At 39.1% G+C, this 15,949-nt stretch overlaps 1 protein-coding gene across 2 annotated transcripts; it reads left to right on the top strand.

Moving 5' to 3' along the window:
* The first annotated feature begins 83 nt into the window (after positions 1-83).
* Positions 84-13,254, top strand: stard5 (StAR-related lipid transfer (START) domain containing 5). 2 transcript variants are annotated; one of them, XM_040002132.1, is made up of 7 exons: positions 84-532; positions 3,074-3,123; positions 4,544-4,594; positions 4,809-4,941; positions 7,754-7,871; positions 11,951-12,044; positions 12,139-13,254. In XM_040002132.1, the coding sequence occupies exons 1-7, from the start codon at positions 443-445 to the stop codon at positions 12,287-12,289; spliced, it is 687 nt and encodes a 228-aa protein (XP_039858066.1). In that variant the 5' UTR covers positions 84-442; the 3' UTR covers positions 12,290-13,254. The 2 variants fall into 2 exon arrangements, with proteins under 2 accessions (XP_039858066.1, XP_039858067.1); XM_040002133.1 differs by lacking the exon at positions 4,544-4,594 and having other exon boundaries at positions 89-532.
* Positions 13,255-15,949: the final 2,695 nt, after the last annotated feature.

The raw sequence follows: 15,949 nt of genomic DNA, 5'->3' as shown, positions 1-15,949 counted from the left end.
AAAAGTAATTAAATAAGGTTTAAAGGTGTTTTGTTTTGAAAGCTACCGGAAGTTTATTGTTTTTGATGACGCGATATCTCAGTAACTGATTCCGGTGCTTTGTTTGTACTTTGGGGAAATTAATTGTGCAAAATTACAATTTTGATGCTTTAAATCAGGCAGGGACAAAAGTCACACCACCCTAAGCCAATGGAAGATTGTTGCTCCGCGATGCGGCCGCTGCGCAGCTCGTCTCATTCATTCTGGCTAACGCTAGCTTTGTAGCGGTGGTCCACACTAACCTGACCAGGGTTTGCGTTTCTAGCCTTCGTTAGGTACTTTTAGCCGCTGGACCTGACTTGTATTGTTAAGATCCAGCGTGACTTCAGTTTTGTGTTTCCCGTCAGCTATTTAATCAGTCTCCTTTGGATTAGGTGAGCAACATTAATTGTTATTCCCAAAAATGGATTTTGAACATAAAGCGAAAGCAGTGGCCGACTGCTTGATGAGCTACAGGAAGGATGAGTCTGGATGGAAAGTCTGCAAGAAATCGGTAAATGCTTCTCACATCCTCATATGAGCTCAACACTATTTCCCTACATTTTCCAGATACATGCTGTTCTCTGGTCTAGTGGGTTAACTGACGTGGCCCGCGTCGGTAGTTCAAAGTTCACAAACGTTAGTTTGGGATTTCTAACTTGAAAGCTTAGCTAATAACATTTTGCATCCCATTCATTCACCACAGAGAAGTAAAACGTGTGTTTTACTACTGACTGTACTGAGTACAGCTAAATAGTAGACATAGGATACATATTGGTCGTTTCTCAGTACCGGAGTCCGGACTTTCCGTACTCGTACAGGTCAGCTGTTTACACAGGTAGGTTTATAGTATGGAAGCGTTCCTACTGCAGCTCTCCTCTGGATAAATCTGTACTGAGTCCCAATCCTCTGAACCCTTTGCACAGTACTCTGTGAATTTTATTTCTTATATCGAAAGCATATCGATTCTCCTTCAGCCTCATTTATCTGAATTGCCTCGCTGTTTTCAGAGACGCAATTTAGTTTGCATTGAATTTTTGAGTCTCTAATTCACATTCTCTCGTCACAATGCTGGTTTTCACTGAAGTGAACTACCTGCATCTCTGTATAGAAATTACAGTGCATTGTTAGATCATCCTGCAATTGCGACATGACAGTAATTTGCCTCACATAGTAAATCTGTCCCATATCTATAAAATGAGATCAATCTTATTTTCTCATATTTTTCTTTTGTCATTTAGTGGAACTTCTTTCCTCCTCCCTGTTAAGAGTTTCTGTAACTGCAGTAAAATCCCCTCCATCCATCACTGATCCCAGCTGACTTGTACTGAAGTAAAAAATAAATCCTAAGACTAAAACTACATTAAAGTGCGTTACCAATGAACACTGATTATACAGAACGTTAAGCACTGAATTATGGGACACCGTTCTCTCCCACCTTTTCATAAAGGATGGTCCAGTGTACCCTCTGCTAATGGAAGCATTGAAACTCCTTTCTTTATTATTTGGAGAATTGGAACAGCTCTTGTTAAGGCTGCCACACAGATACTTCCAGGTCACATCTCTCAGTTTGGAGCCTGCCGAATCAAAATGAATTCTGTTTCTGTTTTCTGGTAGGCGGTGACATTCTACTTTATTTAACAAAAATTCAAAAGAAAAAAACAGCAATACAGAGGAAGTCTAGATGTCATGGTTTCCTAGTAGCAGGAGATTCATGCACATCCATTTAAGGTTTTGTAAGTGAGTTGTTACTTCTATTTTTAGACATTTGTATAAAAGTTAAAAATTGAGGTTAAATGATCACAATTCAGGTTTGGATTTACACATCTGTCAAATTGCTTTGTATTTGTATGTGGATTGGAATTTGTGAGTCCTCAAAAGTTAGACAGAAATCACTGTACACTGTACAGTACATGACTATAGGTCAGGAGCAGGTCATCTGTTAATCGAAAGCTTGGCAGTTCGATACCTGGCTGCTCCAAGGTGCATGCCAAATATCCTTGGACAAGATACTAACCCCAAATTCTCTGATGCACATCGATGTGTGAATGTTAGATAGAAAGTTGTTAAATATAGAAAAAAGAGAAAAAATGCTACATAAGAACCAGTCCATTTATCATGCGTAAATCTTACATGTATGCATTTGTAACACTGAGGTAAATCTCTCTGCTAGGAGAGACCTGGCAGATTGCTAGCAGTCTCTTGTGGGTAAGTCTACTGGTAGAAATTCATCATCATCTGCAGGGTTTATTTAAGCTGATGCTAGCTGAGAGCAGAAAACGTTTAACTTAGTGATGAATTCAGATGACAGACTTCATCATTAGTTATTAAGCTAATATCAGTGTTAGCCTGCTGTTATCCAAGAAGAGTAGGATCAACATCAAAGTGTTCCACACTACCTGGTTTATCCATATTCAAATATACAGAGATTCGTTAGCATATACCTAGTTCAGAGGATGAGCCACAGGGATATTCAACCGTAGTGTTCCCCCATCTGCAGCTACGCGCTGACTGAAGAACATTAACCTTTAGAGGTTAATGTGTGGGGTTTGTAACTTGTAAATCTGTTTTCTAATAGAGGGTTGATGAACTGGTCTGTTTATTTAGAAAAAGAAACGGGAACAGAGTGGAAGCCCAGATGTCACAGTTTTCCTACGGGACTTGAACATATCATACATTTGTGGATCTCATGTATTTTAGACACATGTATGCACAAGAAGCTTTTTAAAAGAAAAATGATTTGATTTGTGCAACTCCAATTAAAAAAGTTGCACGCAGATGAGCGCTATTTATTTTAAATGTGTGCATCAAGTTTGGATGGACACATTTGTAAAATTGTTTTTTTTTTTTTGTATGTGAATTGAAGCACACATTTGTGCGTACCCAAAGGTCACACACAAATCACTGTGCACATTTGTAAATCTTACACACTTGTGTATCATATACATGTGTAACTCTTTTCATGCAAATTTCTCTGCATAGGTTTTCAACAGACCTGACACGGTCCAGTATAACCAAATGCTGTTCACAGTTATTGTTCCGTTTTCTTTGGCAGAACGATGTCATTGTGTCGTGGCGACCCTCGTCTGAGTTCCCGGGGAATCTGTGAGAAATCTTTTTTTCACTTCTTTTGCACTATTGGTTTCCTGAAGTATTAAGCACACATCAAATATACAGATTAGTGCTTTTCTGGAGAAAACATTGCTGTGCAGGTGTAAGAATAAAAACAGGCATAAGGATAATAGTGACTTCTTAAACATGTCAAACCAGAAATGCCTCAGAAAAACGTTTGTGCTTGTTGGGGTTCCTGGAATATTGTTTTTTTGCACTTCTTTTAATCAGTAATTGTAATCATACATTTATCTGTGGAGGATTTTATTCAACTTCTAGTTTAACTCAGATAAAAAAAAAATAGAGTAGTGTGTGTTCTTGACTTTAGAGTGCAGGTATCAAGGGGAATCTACCAGTTCATGGTGGAAATTCCCTTTTCAGTGCAGCTGGCCAAACGATAAGGAACCCACTTACTGGTTAAGAGACACAGACAGTGGACAGCATGTACTCAGTTTCTTAAGATAAAACTAACTCATTGTTTCTGCCAGGGGCAGCACAAAAGTGACCCTCTGGGACTGATTTTTAGTTTCAGTGTTCTTATTTTCCACCAAGTTATCAGTTATGTTACTAGTTAGCTAACAGAAACCAGTGCAAGTCTGTTGACTGCAACCAGCCAACAAACCCAATGATGTCACATTCTGTTCTGCCACAAGATGGCGTTAAGTGATTCAAGTTTTTAAAGCACGTTTATTTCTTAAGTCCAGCTACATAGACAGTTTTACATCTGTGTCTGTTTTTGAGGGCAGAGCTAGGACCTGGCGTCCACATATGTGGACATCACAGTTTGGGTTGTCTAGACCAAAATACAAAGTTTTGCTCTGGGGCCTGATATGCACGCACGAGGACATAAAACTACCACTGTTCTGTTGAAATTTAAAGCGAATGTCGTCATATGTGGATCTCATCTTTCTCAGAAACAAATATTAAAAAAAGCCAAAACATCTAATTCTTTGTTTTTACATTCATCAGGTCCCAAAGAGAAATGAAAAGCGAAATGAAAGAGTTTGGGTCTTAGGAGCTTAAATATGTGTGGAATATAAATTATTTCATTACACTGGCCTCATAATGAAAGCTTGTAAAGTTACAGCAGATCATTATTACTTATCCTAATGTCTGATGACGATATGAACCTAAAAATTGGCATATAGCTGAACTGCTTTGCATAAATCAGAGTGTATTATTATGCTGAGTTCTTTTATTCGTATAGCACAAGTGTACAACAACAGTTGTTTCAGTGTTCTTTACAACATAAAGTAAAGACCCTACAAAATGATCCAATAATCCTCTTTAAGCCAGAAACTGGTTACAGATGGGAGGAAAAACTGCACTGAGGAAAGACACTGGTTGGGTGTGAGGGTAAAAATGGGCTGCTCTCTAATTAGATATCTTTTTTTTTAAATTGATAATTTCATAGCTCCTATTTAAAGGAATCAGTTTGGAGCCATTGCAGTTTTCAGAGAAGCTAGTGAGTCTACTTTACATACTCAAATGCAGAGCTTTAATAATGCTCAGTGCATCACCTGCATGCGAATGTTTTTGCAAGTCGCATTTCTAACAGAATGTTTTGCTTCTGTTATCTGTGTGCGTAGGTCAAATTGTTTTCTTATACAACAGTGTGGTAGTCCTGCCTTCATAATCTTCTCTCCTGACTATGTGCCATTATCTGATTACACTGGCAGTTATAAGGGTGACGGGATTGTCAACGGCACTCCTGAAAAAGTGTGGGAATGTCTTAAACCGGTGCCCAATGGACTCAGAGTCAAATGGGACAACAATGTCAAAAGGTTTGAGGTTCTGGAACAAATTACAGAGGTGTGTTATTTTTTGTTTTGCTCCTTTCTGTTCAAATAATGTTTTGTGATTATTATCATTATTATTATTTATTTAACCATAGAGTTTTCATGTACACTGGGGGAAATACTTATTTGATCCCAAGCTGAAGTTTGCACAAACACATGTTTTTGTTTTTTTTTCCCAATTTACAGTAGTTTTCTTTAATAACAAGAGACTGAATATCAACCAAAAATCCAGAAAAACACATCACATAAAGGTTATAAATTGATTTGCATGCCTTTGAATTTCACTGAGATAAGTATTTGATCCCATACAAATCAATCAGAATTCAGTCTCCCACAGATTAGTCATTCAACAAATTACTACTGATCTCAACGTGTTGATGAAATGAGATAGATGAAAATGACACCTGTTGGTGCAAATATTTGGAAATGGAAGAAATATAAAATGACAACCAGTCTCTCTTAGTCGGGAGTCCATGCAGGATCTTGCCTCATGGGTAAATCATGAGAAAGGTGCTGGACCAGTTCACATGTTCACAACTACATGGGAGAAACTTGTTAATGATTAAGACAGATTAGGGGACCATTACATCAAGAACAGCATTGTTCGCATTATGCTTTGGGACTGTTTTTCTGCTAAGGGTACAGGACAGTTTGACTGTATTGAGGGGCCAATGGACAGGTCTGTGTACCATAAAATGAGTCATCCAGAATGACGGTGATCCAAAACATACTGCAATGGCAATAAAGGAGCGACTTAAGACAAAACGCACTTGGTCATAGATTGGCTCAGCCAGTCTCCAGACCCGTTTTCATATAGAAAGTCTGGAACGAGTTGAAACTTCAAATTTAGAGAGTTTCTAGAGGAGTGGGCCAAAGCCCGTCCTGAGATGCATGCAAACCTGGCAACCAGGAAGAGTTTCACTACAAAATCATGTTTGCTTGGATCAAATACTTTTTTCCCTCAATAACAAGCAGATCAGTTTCCAACTTTTATGTAATGTGTTGTGTCTCTGCATTTCTGAGTAACTATTCTGTCTCTCTCTTCATTAAAATGAAACCACCAGAAAAATTAGGAACTGTTCATTTCTTTGTGAATAAACTTATAAATGCAGTTGGGATCAAATAATTATTTGCCCCACTGTAGTTTTCCCCTCACATTCTTTAAAGTTCCATCAAGTCATTCAATTTTTAATTTTATTTAAAGCTGCATCAGTTTTTTGTGTTTTGTTTTGTTTTTGCTTTCCTCAAAACTATTTGGAAATCTTATATTAACCAGCATCTATTAATAAGTAGTATGAATGAAAGCACTTCTCACATCTCTTGTCATGGTTACGTGTTTGTCTGTTAATGAAAACTGATCAATTGGATCAATTAGGAAAAGTCACTTACGTTATTTTAAAATGAAATTCTTGCCTGGTGCAGTTTTAAATGCTTATGCGCTTCACTTGTTCCACATTTGCTCATATTACAGCCGCACTCCACAATGGCTTAAATGTATTTTTCACCTCAGAGTTCTACACACAACACCCCATAATGATGAAACGTAAAAAAAATAAAATAAAAATGTTTGCTTGAAATTCTTGCAAGTTTATTAAAAATAGAAAAACAAAAGTAACTTAACAGTCTTTGTCGTGACAGGTACAACTGAGCTCGGGTGCATCCTGTTCCCACTGATCATTTTTTAGATGTCCACCTGTGACATGTTCAGTTAATTGGACGTGATTTGGAAAGGAACACATCTGTCTAAGATCCTCTGACAGTCTATGTCAGAGCACAAACCGAGTCATAAAATCCAAGGAATTGTCTGTAGACCTTCAAGACAGGATTGTACGAAGGCACAGATCTGGAGAAGCGTACAGGAAGAAATCTGCAGCATTGAAAGTCCCAGTGAGCACAGTGATCTTCATCATCTGTACATGGAAGAACTTTGGGACCACCAGTTATCTTCCTAGAGCAATCTGATCCTTAGTCAAGGAGGTGACAGTCCACTCACTCTCCAGCATTGCTATGTGGAGAGAGAATGAAAGCCACTTGTTTGTAAAAGGCATATGACAGCTGGAGTTTGCCAAAAGGCACCTGAAAGACTCGGATTAGAGAAACAAGATTCTCTGATACGATGAAACAAAGATTTAACTCTTTGGTCTGAATGCTAAATGTCATATCTGGAGGAAACACGGCACGCGCATCACCTGGCCAACCGTCAAGAGACAGGTGGAACTGAAAGATATTGAAGTGCTCCTGGTTTACCTCTCATTACATCTGAGAGAGGGTAAAAGGGCTGAATGTCTACAGGTGATACAGAGTTTATCTGTGTGTCAGTTTGTTATTAGTGAATCATCTTTCATTTTAGTCAAAAATGACAGAATCAAACACAGAATCCAAACGTGTATGTGATTTTACTCATAGTTAACTGCTTCTTACAGGTTGCTCTATTCAGGGCCTTGGGGCCTACTTTTCCAGACCACTGTATCCTAATCCAGTTGGTTACCAGGTGCACGGATTTAGAGGAGAGCTACTGATAACTGGTGTGACTGAGAGGAATGCTTGAGCATAGGAACACTGGCAAATGTTCAGATGGAGCAGGGTTGGCAAACAGAGGGTTGAGTAAATTTGCAATAATTTCAAGCAAACTTTTGACTTTGTCATTATAGGATGTTGTGTGTGGAGGTTAGGGGTAAAAAATACTTAAATTCATTTTGGAATAAGGTTGTACCAAGTAAAGCACTGTGAATACTTTCTGGATGAACTGATATCAAAATGTGGATCATATTTGTTCTTTGTTAAGCTTTATTGAGTACGTCCCCTTGTCGTCCACTCTTGTGCAGGACATCTCAATCTGCCGAACAGTCACGCCCTCTGCAGCTATGGGCATCATAGCACCACGAGACTTTGTAGATGTTATTTTAATTAAGCAATACGAAGATGGCAGCATTTCTTCAAATGGTGCGTAATGACTCAATGTTTGTCTCTCACTCTTCTTGTACTTCTGTCTTTTTTTACTCTCTAAGGTTGATTGTGATGCGCACTTAAGCACCGTTTTTACTTCCATGGCTCTTTGAGATGTTATTATGATTGGGATAAATCGTGGGAGAAATAATTATCTGATCGCCTGTAAACTTGCACAGAAACGAACAGCGTTGGCTGCTTCAGCACCGTGCTGACCCAATCATGTGGTCAGAGTCAGAGCCAAGTCAGGTTAGTTTGAGGCACACAGTTTATGGTGCCACTCAACATGTCGTCCACCTCTCAGTTTTTGTAAGCTGGGTTGAAGAAACGAGTGATTGATCTTGAAGGGTTTTTTGCACCATTTTAGTTACATTTTAGCAAAGAAGCTCAGAGACGTACAGATACACAGATGGAGGCCCGAGCCTCGGCCATAACAACATATCAAAGCTTATGTGGTGATACTGTCTGAGTAGCGACACTTATGGTTATACCTATATTGTTATATACCGCAGCAGCTTTCTGCAGCGTAATGGTGGGTATAAATACAAGTGTCTGTGAAATGAGGTTTCGGCAGAGGGCAACGCGACCATTACAGCGAGTATACTGTGGCCTTTAAGGTGCCCATATACCCTCTGCAGTGGTTGCTTCGCTCGCCGCCCCACAGTCATCACACAGATGCAGTCATTTATACCCGCCGATAAGGCACAAGAAGACGCTGCAGTTTTCTCCTAAATGATAGGTATCGCCACTCAGATAATATTGCATCATACTTGCTGATAAAGTCGAGAAGAAGTCAAAACCAGAAGCCAGGACTTTGTCAAGTGGTTGTTTTTTGCAAAGTTCCTTCCACAAACTCAAATTTGTAAATGGTTGCAACATCTTCCTCTGTGTGTCAGTATATCTCTGAAAATGGTGGTTAAAAAACCCTGCACGATCGTACACTTCTCTTCAACGCACCAGGCTACAAAAAAATAAATAAATAAATGGTGCACGACCGGCCGACGTACCACAAAAATGATGTCTTGCAACGCAGGATGTGATGTGAAAATCGCCATGTGACACAAGCAACACGGTGAGCATAAAAAGGAGGAGCAGCCAGGAGCAGTGTGTGTGCTGTTTGGGCTGCTGCAGCCGTATACACCAGTACGCTCGTAAAGTGAGAGCAGTACAACGGCACTCTGACAGACAGCCCAAGTTCTAAAGACGACGACACTTGGTGATGTAAAGATGTATGACAAAGAAGCAGAGTGGCATACGCAAAGGCAACTAACTTTATGGATCTTTTTTTATTATTTTAAGCAGTGCTGTCCATGTGCAATGCACAGTTGACTTTTACCTGCACAATGCAGTGCATGAACAGTCTCGGACACTTTCTCCCTGACAGTGATATCACAAATGTCGACTTTATTGTAAAAGACATGATAACAGTGGAGTTGAAAATACTGGCTGTAACTGGATGATTAAAGCAGCTGACCTACTCCCTGGCCATAAAGTCAATTCAGTTTTTGTCGTGAATCGCTGTGTGGCAGGCAGGAGATTGGACCAAATGCAGGACTCACGGACATCGAAGGAGAGAACTGAAGAAGGCAGCTTTATTTTGGCTGTAAAACTCTTCATACAGAAAACAACCTGAAAACGAGGAACTAGGGCTGCTCGATTATGGCAAAAATGATAATCACGATTATTTTCACTGAAATTGAGATCTCGATTATTTGACAATATTTATTTAACCCTTTAAGACCTACTATAGAACCAAGTCCGCCAGAGCTTATATTATATTTTTACATGCTGTAGTGCCATTTGTGGGAGCATTTCAAGTTGCTATACATCAATACAACTGTTATAGCCCATATTTTAATAATATGTATGCATTAAGTCCATAGTAACTACATTAATTGCAAAAAAGTGCAATAAACTACAAAAAAATTGAAAATCGTTTTTGTTTTGTTTTTACATATATTTCTACTTGGAGAAATTTAAGAGGTTTATCCCTCAAAACTTTAAATACAAAAAAGTTGCACAAAATAGTTTACAACAACAGGAAATTTATTTTGAGTGTCTGCATAGTTTATTTTAGAGATACAGCAATTTTTATATACTGCAGGAAAAACAAAAAAACAATCCTATGATGCAAATTTGCAAAGAAAACAGCATCAAAATAAACTATTTCCAGCAGTGCAATTCGAGTTCTAAGCATCCCAGAAACTATTCAGAAAAGTCAAACATGGCTTATAAAAACACCAGTATAGGCTTTTAAGGCCTACAAGTAAAAAACTACATTTTTCGCGAAAATGACGTCACTTTCTGTTTCGGGCAGGAAATGGCGACATGCGATAGTTCTCGCTGACGGCTGTTTCACTGTGGGAAGTGTTACGAACAGCTGATCGGATCGGCAAAGCCTGTTTCTGGAATATTATGTTTTTGTTCCTGCAAGCGCTTTTTATGCAATTTTTGCAAAGCTTTATGTGGAAGGAAACCGTGACCGAGGACAAGCTGATGGCATAAGATGTAAGTTTCATATGCAAAAAAAATTATTGCGCTAGCTTACACGGTTCAGGTTCTACAGGGACTCAAAAATAGTTACACAAAACGGAGCCTGCTGCTCTGACCGGCTTTAAAGGGTTAACAATAACAATGTATTGAATAATGACTTTAAAAAAAATAAAATAAAATAGTGTGCAAATACTGATAACAGTGCAAATGTTTGCAATGTAAAAAATAAATGAAAAATGTAAACATCTATGTTTAGTGATGTAGCAAAGTTTACACACTATGTCTACTTGATCCACGTCTGACTCCGCGAACCCATAATGTTTCCACACCACTGAAGTTTTTTTTACCTCTCTTTTCAACCAACAGCAGTCACTCTCCTCTCCAAATAACTTCTGCTTAGCTTTCCGAGCTTCCCTCGGGTCCTCTTAATTGTTGTGACGCGTGTTCGAAATGCAGAGTGGAGCAGCGCGAGAGTAAAGCATGAGGGAGGTGCTAATAATCGGTACAGTCATTTTTAATGATCATTGAAAGCCCAGATCGTAATCGTGATTAAAATTCGATTAATTGAGCAGCCCTACGAGGAACTAGAAATACCAACGTAAATATATACACTAAGACACTGGAAACCAGAGCTAGGAACTACAAGGAGCACAGAAGGAAAAACACAGCATATTGAGGGTACGACGCGACAACGAGCAGGCGAAGACAGAGGACTAAAATGCACAACAGAGAAATCAGGGACTGGGAGACTGGAGGGAAACACAGCTGGAAATAATCAGGCAGACGAGGCGGGGACAGAAGCTGAGCACAGAACAGAACTATCAAAAATAAAACAGGAAGCACATGACAGGGACAGCGATGGGGTGATATGGTACTACAAGGTCATTAAGATAAGATGGGGCCTGATTATTTAAGACCTTGTATGTGAGGAGAAGGATTTTGAATTCTGGATTTAACAGGAAGCCAAAACAGGAGAAATCTGCTCTCTCTTTCTAGTCCCTGTCAGGACTCTTGCTGCAGCATTTTGGATTAGCTGAAGGCTTTTCAGGGAGTTTTTAGGACTTCCTGATAATAATGAATTACAGTCGTCCAGCCTGGAAGTAATAAATGCATGAACTAGTTTTTCAGCGTCACTCTGAGACAGGATATTTCTAACTTTAGAGATGTTGCACAAATGGAAGAAAACAGTCTTACATATTTGTTTAATATGTGCGTTGAAGGACATGTCCTGGTCAAAAACAGACATAATAAATAAATGAATAGGACATTCGTCAGAGAAATGTATAGAAGAAAATAACTGAGGTAAAATCACTATATTATCAGAAGCATTTGCCATTAATCAGCCTGTTCTGAAGATGCCATCAGTTTTAGATCAACGAACTGATGCAAAATATGCTGGTTACTTTGTTTATATGTGAGACATGCAATAGCATTTTTATTGTGATGAGGTTAAAGTGCACATTTACATTGTTACAATCTAATATTCTCAAAAATGTTATGAATCTTTGATTTATTCTCACATGGACCGGTATAAATAGACTCATATGGTTATGTGCTTGTATCTTTTGTGTGATATCAAAAAGCTACCAATACAATTCACCCGAGCTGCGCTCCCCAGTCTGGCTACGTGAGAGGATTCAACCATCCCTGTGGTTGCATCTGTGTCCCCGTCTCAGGGTGAGTAACTAAACAATGCATTTCATTTGTGTGTGTTTGTGTGTGTGTGTGTGTGTTAAAAGTTTCTCTCTTTTTTTCCCCTTGTTTTTTCCAGAGAGCCCAACAAAACCCAGGTGCTGACTTTTTTCCAAACAGACCTAGGAGGCTACCTCCCTCGCTCTGTGGTTGACTCATTCTTCCCCTCCAGCATGGCGGAGTTCTACAGCAACCTGGCCAAGTCTGTTAAATCACTCAAGGACTTTTGACACAAAGAGTTCAATTCCTGCCTGAGGGCTGCTCACGAGTAGTTCAGATGTTCATGCCATTTTTAACAGTCTAAGTCAACAGTAACGAACAAGCTCAGATTATCAGATGATCACATGAACATAGACGTATTTGTACACGTGTTAAAAGCATGAAAAACATTCCTTTTTTATGAGAATAGTGTGGCATTAGACATTTCCTCTTCTTACTTGCGTGTATAGTAAACATGCACATTGCACGGCTCTTAGTCAACGTATGCTGATATCGTTTATTGGTTTTAACTTCATACCTCACATTTACAGCTGGTAAAAGAAGTATGAAACACATCACCGATGTTTCAAGTAAATATATTTCGAAAGTTCCTATTGACCTCAAATTTTTACTATGTGTGTAACAACCCAGTTAATCCACACATGCAAAGAAATCAAACCATAGATGTCCATAAAGTTATTTATAATAACAAAAAGGGGCAGAGGTTAAACACGTGAAGAAAGTCACGACTGCAACTGAAATCCATCAGTAATTAGAACGCAATCCTGCCACTCAGTGCAAATTAATATGAGCTTGTTCAGTCCCACCTGATGGCTTATAAAAAGTAACATTACCAAGGTGTCACACAAGAATCTCATGATGCTCTGCAGCAACTTTATTGTTGCAAAAGATACTGATGGCACTGGTTACAGAGGAGGTTTTAAAATACTGAAGGTTCCAGTGAGCACTGTTGGGACCATAATCTGACCAAAAACCAGCCACAACCAGGTGATTCCCGCAACATTTCAGACAGAGGAGTGAAAAGAATAATCAGAAGAGTTTTCCAGCAGTGAAGGACCACTTGTAGAAAGCTACAGAAACACCTGGATCAGTAGGTACTGTTATTTCAAAGAAAAAATGAATGCACTCCACCCCCATGGCCTGTATCCATGTTCACCATGCGGAACTTCATTGCTGAATAAAAAGCATGTTGAAATACGTTTAAAGTTTGCTGAACTTTTAAACAAATGCTGGGAGAGTAAAGTCTGTTCAGATGAGACCAAAACTGAACTGTTTGGATGCCATAATAGAGATCATCAGAATCAGAATACTTTATTAATCCCGAAGGAAATTATGGAAAATTATCAAATTATTATCATCATCATCATATTATCCAAGAAACGCTATACCCAACGGTGAAGTTTGGCGACAGGAACATCAAGGTGTGGGGCTGTGTTTTCAGCTTAGGGTGCTGGCATGCTTCACATAAGTAAGTGAAGGATGTGTGGGAAATGTACGGAGACATTCTTGATATGAATCTGCTGCTTAAAGACTGTTTATGGGGAAGAGTGGGCCACAACTCCCAGCAATGCATAGTTCTTCATCTTGAAGCTGCCATCACCAACAAAGGCTTCTGGATAAATTTCAGTAACCATGTTCAATACTTACACATCATTTTTTGACATCTACAGGGTGTGCATAATTATTAGGCAACTTCCTTTCCTTTGGCAAAATGGGTCAAAAGAAGGACTTGACAGGCTCAGAAAAGTCAAAAATAGTGAGATATCTTGCAGAGGGATGCAGCAGTCTCAAAATTGCAAAGCTTCTGAAGCGTGATCATCGAACAATCAAGCGTTTCATTCAAAATAGTCAACAGGGTCGCAAGAAGCGTGTGGAAAAACCAAGGCGCAAAATAACTGCCCATGAACTGAGAAAAGTCAAGCGTGCAGCTGCCAAGATGCCACTTGCCACCAGTTTGGCCATATTTCAGAGCTGCAACATCACTGGAGTGCCCAAAAGCACAAGGTGTGCAATACTCAGAGACATGGCCAAGGTAAGAAAGGCTGAAAGACGACCACCACTGAACAAGACACACAAGCTGAAACGTCAAGACTGGGCCAAGAAATATCTCAAGACTGGTTTTTCTAAGGTTTTATGGACTGATGAAATGAGAGTGAGTCTTGATGGGCCAGATGGATGGGCCCGTGGCTGGATTGGTAAAGGGCAGAGAGCTCCAGTCCGACTCAGACGCCAGCAAGGTGGAGGTGGAGTACTGGTTTGGGCTGGTATCATCAAAGATGAGCTTGTGGGGCCTTTTCGGGTTGAGGATGGAGTCAAGCTCAACTCCCAGTCCTACTGCCAGTTTCTGGAAGACACCTTCTTCAAGCAGTGGTACAGGAAGAAGTCTGCATCCTTCAAGAAAAACATGATTTTCATGCAGGACAATGCTCCATCACACGCGTCCAAGTACTCCACAGCGTGGCTGGCAAGAAAGGGTATAAAAGAAGAAAAACTAATGACATGGCCACCTTGTTCACCTGATCTGAACCCCATTGGGAACCTGTGGTCCATCATCAAATGTGAGATTTACAAGGAGGGAAAACAGTACACCTCTCTGAACAGTGTCTGGGAGGCTGTGGTTGCTGCTGCACGCAATGTTGATGGTGAACAGATCAAAACACTGACAGAATCCATGGATGGCAGGCTTTTGAGTGTCCTTGCAAAGAAAGGTGGCTATATTGGTCGCTGATTTGTTTTTGTTTTGTTTTTGAATGTCAGAAATGTATATTTGTGAATGTGGAGATGTTATATTGGTTTCACTGGTAAAAATAAATAATTGAAATGGGTATATATTTGTTTTTTTGTTAAGTTGCCTAATAATTATGCACAGTAATAGTCACCCGCACACACAGATATCCCCCTAAAATAGCTAAAACTAAAAACAAACTAAAAACTACTTCCACAAACATTCAGCTTTGATATTAATGAGTTTTTTGGGTTCATTGAGAACATGGTTGTTGTTCAATAATAACATTATTCCTCAAAAATACAACTTGCCTAATAATTCTGCACTCCCTGTATGGTTTGATTTCTTTGCATGTGTGGATTGGATGGGCTGTTACTGACATCTGTTAGAATTTCATGACAGTAGCACTGTTACAAATATTTACTTAAAAAAATGAGTGACATTTTCTATACTTATTTTACCTGCTTGTTCGTGTTGTACTTGAATTCCTGTGGTTTTGTTCACCTGCAAACGATGAATATCTACCTCTTTTATCAGTTATACTAAAACGATAAAGTATACATTGGAATTCGTGGGGAGCCCTTGTAAGCAAAATCTGTTTTTTTTCCTTCTGGCGAACCTAAAATGCCTTTAAATTGGATATTTTTAATGCTGTTCACCTGAGCAGAAGCGTCTTCCTGTGACTTTCATGGCTGTGTTTTCTGAAGCACAGTTTCCATTCAGTGGAACTTTGGTAGACTGGTTCAGTAATGACCAAATCAATTATGTTTCATTTAGGAAAACGTAAAAAGGTTTTTCTTTTTTGTTGTTGTCAATTTTATACCAATTTATAAAACTACGACTGATAGATTTGATGTAAAAAGTTTTGAAAAATAACTATTTTAAGTGGCATGAGGTAATTGCATGTGTAAGATAGAATGATAAGAATAACTGCTGTGTAACTGGCTTAAGATATCAAACTGTTACAACCCAATTCAAAAGAAAACGGACATTTTCGGTGACGGTGAAGTATCGGCAAGGTACGGTAAACGTCACACGTGAAACAAACATAATGATGAAATGAAAGTGAGACAGAAAATAAAAATAAGTGGTATTTATAAGATGAATATAAGAGATAAAAATCACAGATGTTAATAAACGCTGTACGCGTCGTGATATTTGGAGT

This window comes from Simochromis diagramma, unplaced genomic scaffold (genome assembly GCF_900408965.1).
Source record: "Simochromis diagramma unplaced genomic scaffold, fSimDia1.1 OVJJ01000430.1, whole genome shotgun sequence".
NCBI classification, from domain to species: domain Eukaryota; kingdom Metazoa; phylum Chordata; class Actinopteri; order Cichliformes; family Cichlidae; genus Simochromis; species Simochromis diagramma.
The sequence above is the reverse complement of the archived record's forward strand: the minus strand, read 5'-3'. Positions and strand labels throughout refer to the sequence as shown.